The 7,988-nt window shown below is 43.2% G+C and overlaps 2 protein-coding genes across 2 annotated transcripts; one reads left to right on the top strand and one right to left on the bottom strand.

Moving 5' to 3' along the window:
- Nucleotides 1–1,098: 1,098 nt before the first annotated feature.
- Nucleotides 1,099–2,097, bottom strand: EAF01_006182 (uncharacterized protein; the record flags this gene model as incomplete). Its single annotated transcript, XM_038914436.1, has 3 exons — nt 1,099–1,480; nt 1,539–1,707; nt 2,016–2,097. 3 exons carry the CDS (start codon nt 2,095–2,097, stop codon nt 1,099–1,101), a joined length of 633 nt encoding a protein of 210 aa, XP_038770885.1.
- A 3,097-nt stretch (nt 2,098–5,194) lies between these two features.
- EAF01_006181 (uncharacterized protein) lies at nt 5,195–7,385 on the top strand. The gene is made up of 5 exons (XM_038914435.1): nt 5,195–5,318; nt 5,403–5,544; nt 5,612–5,997; nt 6,068–6,755; nt 6,817–7,385. Exons 1-5 carry the CDS (start codon nt 5,196–5,198, stop codon nt 6,993–6,995), a joined length of 1,518 nt encoding a protein of 505 aa, XP_038770884.1. The 5' UTR covers nt 5,195; the 3' UTR covers nt 6,996–7,385.
- Nucleotides 7,386–7,988: the final 603 nt, after the last annotated feature.

Raw genomic sequence — 7,988 nt, 5'->3', positions numbered from 1 at the left:
TTTAATATCTCACTCCGTGATAGATTTATTTTATAGCTTAGCTTCTTTTTCCTCTTCATAGTTTACAACATCATTCAAGACTATCCGATTTTATAGTTTTCTAGCTTTACTTTGTAATAGAGTAAATTACATAATGCATTATAGCTTGTCGAATAGGTTTCCCGAATGGCTTGCTTAAGTATTGAAGCTTGTGGTTGCAATTTGTTTCCCGAAGTCTGTATCTACAGTCAGATTTCTGAACTGCTTTAAAGGCACAGATTTCTGAATAGTTTCAAGACCATCGGAAGTCTGTTTTTACAGTACGGTCCTCGTTGCTTTCTGAGGAAGGTGATTTCCGATTCTGATTTCCGATCCCGCTCCTTCCTAGCAGAGGCGATTCTGATTCACGAGGACATGAAGTTCAAAAGGAGAAAGAGTGTTAAGGGAACATGTGATCAGAGGCTAAAGAGGCTAAGGAGGAGGGAACAGATAGAGATTTCTACAACAATTTAACTCTTCTCTTTTCAATATCAACAAAACTATTCGATCCCTACATCTTTCCAGCTTCACTCTTTGTTAACCTAGTTCATACAAACAGACATTTTATAAGTATTTTCCTTTCTGTTTTATAATTATAGATTCTAAGAATACATTATGTCCTGCTCGTGTAGTTCTTTCAAGGCAAATTGTCACAATATTCAACTCTTATATTTTCAAACTAGGAAACACCTCATCCCTTCTTAAATAATGAATTACTATTATCTGAATTTATATAAACATTTCTACTTTAGATCGTGAGCATATAGTAATTTAGATGTGTAGTACGTTACTGGAAGATCTGAAATCTGTAGATAATCAAGCAAAGTCTCGCACTACGTGAGCGAATACGTCGGTGTAGTATAGTATACTTAACTAGTGAGGATTCAAGATTATGTTGTTTTTGGGCTACTCTTTGGATGTAAGATATTTCCATTCACCCCCTAGGCTCCTGTTATGGCTTGCCAATCAAACCTACTCGGGAGCTCAAAATTCCGAATATATATGGCAAATCATTAGATTTTCCCATCTTCCTGGCCGGGCAGACAAACTCCGGGAGCAGTAGACTAACCCCGTTGGCATCTAGCACTTATAAAACTGATCCTTGCCGAATCCCAACTCTCCAAGGATTCCTTGACTCACATTGCGCTCGCCCAGAAGCGACGCTTCCATCGCCGACGGCCCGCATACAAATACTTTCTCATGCACATTCGAGGCTTTCGACAACGCGTCCTTGATCAGTTCTTTCGTGACTCGACCTTTAAGAAAGACCGAGTCTAGACCGAGGTGAGTAATGGTGTAGCCGACGCTGAAGCGGTCCGGGTATGTCTTTGCAATCTCGTCAAATTCGGAGCGGAAGAGGGCGTCCTCATCGGTGTTGATGCCGAACAGAAGGGTTACTTTGATCTTTTCCAAGGGATTGGAAAAGATGCCCTTCAGGAGTTGAGCCATGAGGGTAATACCTCTACTTATAATGTTAGGGCTGTGCTGGATAGGGCTGAATCGCATGTCCGAGTGCTTACGCCCCACCAGCAATCATAACAATGTGATTGAATTCATTCTGCTTCCACTTGTACCCGCCGAGAATTGCGAGAACAAACAACGAACCTCCTGGTTTGAGGGAATGGATGTGCTGGCTTGCTTGGCCTCTTGGGTAACGCTTGATTACCAGATCTACATAGCCAGGTGCATCTAAGATTTCCCGTTAGTTAGATTTTCTGATCGGACGGAGACAGCAGCGTACTTAGATCGCTGATGGGTATGTAAGGTCTAACTACCGGACATCATTGGCCAGCCTGAAAAGAGAGTCGAGCCAGTATTGCTATATCACGATAGAAACGACGGTGACTTGTGGACTTGATCGGAGCCAATAGTGGCGTTTCAGAAAGAAAAGAGCCGCATGATAATACGTACAGGTTTTGTGAGGGTTTAAAGAGAGGCTGCAAGTTCATGTGTCAGCAAGATACTAGACTGATTCTGGGTGGGTTCTTGAAGCATACAAATTAAGGATAAGCCGCTGACTAAATCTTCAGTAGGCAAGCTGAACCTAAAACGACTCGAGTCGTGGTTTAATTTCTCCATGCTGTGTAGCTGCAACGAAGTGAAAGCTGGACCTCCACTGAAGGTCTTTGGCGGCGACTGCTGATTACTCGTGCCTTGTTCGGGTTTTTTGTCTTAAATCGAGTAGTAGGTGAAGGCTCCAATTGTGGTGGCCATGGCCGCAGGGACCAATGGAGATTGATGGCTGCGTAGCACAGTGTTCGCTGGTCTTGTGAAGATTTTGTTCAACATATTTTTAGTGGAGTAATGAGTGACTAGAGTGGTGATGTGAGGGTGTATTTTAGTCAAAGTTTATATTATGTGTGGATGAATGGTCGAATGATCTTGGGTTTCAACAAGCTGAGCTTCCGGCGATGTGAGGATTGGAAAGGGAGGGGTTTTTTTTATATACATATATATATACCGGTAGTATATAGGCATGCCATCAGTAGAGCCATCACACGATTTCGCTAACCTGAGCCGGTCTTTCGGACTTGGAACCCGGGTGGAATCCGCGTATGTCTCATGACTTTTCGGCGAAGAAAAAGAAAATTTATGGCCAAACGGAGTATGAATGTATCGTCGTGTCATAGCAACAAACATGACGAAGGCACGTAGAATGACAGATATTGCGTGTGCATTGCATATAGAGCCTGAAACAAGATAGCAAAGACAGCTTGTAGCTAAGCGCGCTCGAAGGCGAGAGAGCATACTTCTCTTCCCCTTTCGCGAGCACGATAATCTTTGTTATCATGCTTTTAAGATATTTTCAGCCCCATAGTTTCGTCACTGGTACTGTCGTCCCATTTTAGTCTCACGACATATTAACGGACACGGTAAACTCTTATATTGACGCTGCGCGTCATTTCTGTTTGTGTATATGCTCTGGCTATCGACCGATACTAGCCTGATGGTTCGAGGTTCCCCAGTTTCCCGTCGATATATTTACGAGACGTTTTTATCGAGTTAATCTGCACTATGTTTCTGCAGCACTCCGGCACGAATGTCCTCTAGGTTACCCAAGAGGCTTTTTTCTTAAAAGAAAGAAAAAAAGAAAAAGAAGAAAAGAAAAACGTGGCTCCGAACGAATGCTCTCGTAAGGAGTGTTATGCTATGCAAAAGCTCTGTCAGGGCTATTCTCAACTTTGAACCCGAGGGAGGAGACCAGCTGCTGTGACCGGTCCTTGCGAACAAGTGAGCTCTGTAGGGGATAACAAATAGAAATAGGAAGACGCACCACTATCGCTCTGGTGCGCTCTACCTAGACCACGCCAGTCGCGAGCCGGAATTATGGGTGGTAGATGGGTCATTCGCGAGTATATTCGCTAGGATAGGTTCTTGGCTATTGTGGTAACTATCCCGGGCGAGAGTGAGCACGTTGGATGCCAGAGTGAGGTCGATGCGGCCGCATTGGAGGATAGATTTGAGCGGAAGTGGTAGGCAGTGATGGATAACTCGACCCAAGTGACAGTTGCCAGATACCAGTCCGCACTTCTCCGGCCAGGCCTGAAAAATTAAAATTGACTGCTAGAGCAAAAACCTCAGTACGACATTGAACAGAGATAATTATATGGCTCAGCTAGTTTTTTATTCAACGAATCTCTATTTTGGATAACAATTGTGGTAAATTCGAGAATGTTATAAGTGAATGACTGAAGCTGATAGCTACCTGATCTCGTCTTGTATATCCGTGATATCTCCATCTTCATGTGTGTATATCCATATACCAAAGTATTGTACCCTCTTAAGCTATTTAGTCTACTCTTCTATCCCGTCTGCTGAACAGCCGTGGGCTGGGAGGTCATGACCACTACATTCAAAGGTCCATAAGATTTCAACCCCATTTTCACTGTCAATAGTCACCGGAGTAGATGTTTAGGGTTATAATTTCTCCAACGATACTGATGCTGTCGAGTTGAGGAGAAGGAGGAAGCTATAACAATGCTTGAATAGGTAATGTATATGGATGAGAATTGAGGATACATAGATGTACCACTACACCTGTCTGGCCGCTATACTTGAGCATTCCACTAGCATATATATTATCATACTATATCCTAATAGACTACTATATAATACTAGAAAGTACAATATAACCTCTAAGGTCCTTTGATCATACAGTTATCTTATAACATCCATTGTAGCATCCTTTAGCGACAACTGATATAAACATACTACTCAAAAAGCTTCTACTCACAGTACAAAATTTCAAAAGCCGATGAAGATGGACCCTTTCTTTTTGATTTCACAAGTATAACATCTAGATTCTCATGAAACCGATAAGCGCGATACTTTGCCTTAGAAAGAACTGCGAGAGCGGGGTACAATTTATCCTTGATCTACTTGACCGTATTCGGCCTAGCATATCGCCCATCTCCCCCTCCGCTTTTTATGTTTATGTAATGATCCACGTGATAATATCACGTGAAATATCCAATCTCGATTTTCATTATTCAGAATTAAGAGACTGTTTTGAGTCAGATTTATTCCTATTATCGAGTTGTGATTGGGTTGTCGATTCTAATGCAAAATATTGATTATTAATTTAAACATGATTTATTGAAGTTACTCAAAATTATCTCTTCGATTTAGTTTGTGGGGTAGACTACGCTCAATACGGTTAAGTAGATGTAAGTTATAGGTAGTAGTTTCAGATACATACAATGAACAAACAAAGTCCCTTCTTCACGTGATACGGTTCTTAACACAACAAATTTGACCAAGTGGGTTCTGCAGAAGTACAGCCCCTGGTTTGGAATGCATAAACCACGGCTTGATTTTCCCATACAAATTCTGGTGAGGAAACGAAGTACAATGTTGTACTTTGAACTCATATGAGTTAGAAACCGAACACACTGTGATCAGTCTCATGCCGCGGACGGACTACACCTTATGTTCACCACGCAAAAAAGCCCCGATGACACCGGAAATCGGTACTTGGGCCCCCCCGGTACTAGTCCGCTCTCCATTTTGTGTGGAGAGAAGTGCGTTACCGCCTGATAGTTCGGGCGTGGGCCACTGCCGGCCTCCAGTTGGGAAAATGTTATGCTTCGGACTTCGGACTCTGTTGAAATAGTAGTAGCACTACAAGCGGGATGTGAGTAGAGTATTAAATCAATTATTTCAGCAGTAAACTTTCTCTGTCCCCAATTAGGATATATGTTCTATCTACTACATCAATGTCGACAATGCTGCCTTCAAATATGTCTCTGCCCTTTGACAATATCACAGCAATAGTCGTTGTGGCCGCCGCAATCTCTACTGTGAGTGGAGACCCTCCCCCCCCTTATCCACTGCGGCCAAACACCCTTGATGGTTTTAGTTATCATATTCTCACACACAGCTAGATTATACTTTACAATGTGTTCACTAATCCCTTGTCTCGATTACCGGGTCCTTGGTATACGAAATGGACCTCGGGTGTCCTAGAGTATAACAATATCAAAGGAAAGAGAACTTTGTATGTTCACGACCTCCACTGCAAGTATGGTAAGTCTTCATTCATCTAAGCCATTATACGACTTCAGCCATTCGTATTCGTTGCTCATTTATGCAGGTTCGATTGTTAGAGTTAGCCCGACTGAAGTCCACGTTTCCGATATCGCAGCCACAAAGAAGATTCATAATGTCAAGAGTTCCTTCATAAAGTCGCCTTGGTATAGGTCGTTTACACCTTCAGATGTCTTGAATGTGTTCAATACTAGCGATATTGAACTTCATCGACATCTCCGACGCCTACTTTCATCGCCTATGTCGGAATCATCGCTTAAACATGTAGAAGTGTTCATTCGTCGGAATGTAGACCTCGCAGTGAAAGGTATCACTGAGGAAATGTCACAACGAGGTGCAGCGGATGTTTTTAAGTGGTGGATGTTCATGGCAACAGATGTGATTGGAGAACTCAGCTTTGGCGAATCCTTCAAGATGCTGGAGTCTGGCAAGGTAAGTGCTGGTCCTTTCTCACACGCATGTTCGTGAATCTAGAGGTCTTGGTTCTGAACAAAAGTCGCAGAAAAACCAATACATTCTGGATATCGAAACAACTGGGCTTGCCGGAGGCATTCGAGGCACCTTCCCATTTATGGTGAAGGTATCCAAAGTGATCCCAATACCTGTCTTCAAGGCAGCAGCTGCATCTGCAAAGCGGCTACGACAATACGGGGAACAGTCGATTGAGCGATCGAAAAGAGTGGCTGCAGAGTCAGAATCTTGTCCCATGCTTCTTAAGAAGCTTTTTCGCAGAGATGAAAACGGGCTGTCTGAGAAGGACATTGTAGATAACGCAATGGCGTTCATCATCGCCGGCAGCGATACGACAGCCAACACTATGACGTACCTGACCTGGGCTGTTTGTAAACATCCTCAAGTGAGAGACGAATTGGTGGAGGAGCTCCGTTCTCTCGCGCCAGACTTCACTGAACAAGATCTCCGTGGCTTGACGTGCCTGAACAATGTTATCAAAGAAACTTTGCGATTATACTGCGCCGCACCGTCCGCCTTGCCCCGCCTAGTGCCAGCAGAGGGTGTTGAGTTTCTTGGTCATCGAATACCAGGAGGAACAACTGTATCCACCCAGGCCTACACCTTGCATCGCATACCGGAAATTTTCCCGAATCCCGAATCCTTCGAGCCTCGTAGATGGACGAATCCTTCAAAGGAGATGAAAGATGCTTATATGGCTTTCGGTGGTGGATCACGAGGTTAGTTTTGACACTATTGATTGTCCTGATACAGAGTCAAAGTGCTAATACTTTAATATAGTCTGCTTAGGACAGCACCTTGCTGAAATCGAACTTCGCCTGGCCACTGCAATTTTCTTCCGCGCACTTCCTTATGCTAAAGTGTCCACGCTGGATGATATGAAGGATGAAGATATGGACCCTCATATATTCTTCCTATTGTCACCAAAAGGTAAAAGGTGCTTGATCTCCAGAGAATGAAGTTGAAAGTTACCTTGTGAATCAGTAATCTTAGCGATGATTCAATTGTTGTGACCCGGGTTACATGGCAACTTAGCTTTCGATTACATTTTCCATTTTATAAATTCCAATTATATAGCCAATCAAAATTGTTCCACTTGTTACTTGTTCGAGTGCTTGAACTTGGGTTGTTCTCGTGGAATTCGAACTCAATCAGATTGTTATTGGTCATGGGTGATATTTTGAAATCCTCTCATTATTATTTACAGTACTTCATACTGATATAAAAGTTCCAGGCATATGATTATTTGTATCAAATCAATAATTGCTTCGCGGAACCCTATTAATCAATAATAATATCTTTATTAGATGAGACAGAGACAGAGACAGAGACAGAGACAGAGACAGAGAACGAGAACGAGAACGAAAACGAAAACAATCAGAAAAATAGATTCTTCCAGATATTAATGTGAACTAAAACGTTACTTGATGCAAGCCAAAAAAAAAGAGCCATCATTCTTGTAATCCATTTTTCTGCCCGGCCCCCGGGTCAACAGGGAGCAGTAGTACTAAAGATCTCACCAAGTCACGTCGGGAATCATCCGGGCTTGAAGGGGCGGTGTTTACCCACTCGCCGCGTTCTCCTCCGAACATTCGGCTTGCAAAAGGGCGAAGCGATCAGCATGCCATACTCGGTGAGTGAAGTGATGCAACCTCTCGAATCTATCATAATCGGCTCTCATAAACCGCCGACTAAATCTCACGGGGACGATTCGCTTTCCCCGACGAGGAACTACTGTAGTCGGCCGCTTATGAGCAGCGGACCATTAGCCAAACACAAATACCCTCGTGTTTCGCTGGGCTTTGGCTTTGTTGATGAGTACGACTTTCTCCGTCTCGGTCTAGATGCTACAGTACGTACAAAGTCTTTTTTTCAACGAATTCGCGCCCCCGATAAACGTGCACAAAATCTCACCTAAATTCTAATAATCTATAGGTATATAATTTCCCTCT

This window comes from Botrytis porri, assembly GCF_014898465.1.
Source record: "Botrytis porri strain MUCL 3234 chromosome Unknown BPOR_007, whole genome shotgun sequence".
In the NCBI taxonomy this organism is placed as follows: Eukaryota; Fungi; Ascomycota; class Leotiomycetes; order Helotiales; family Sclerotiniaceae; genus Botrytis; species Botrytis porri.
The sequence above is the reverse complement of the archived record's forward strand: the minus strand, read 5'-3'. Positions and strand labels throughout refer to the sequence as shown.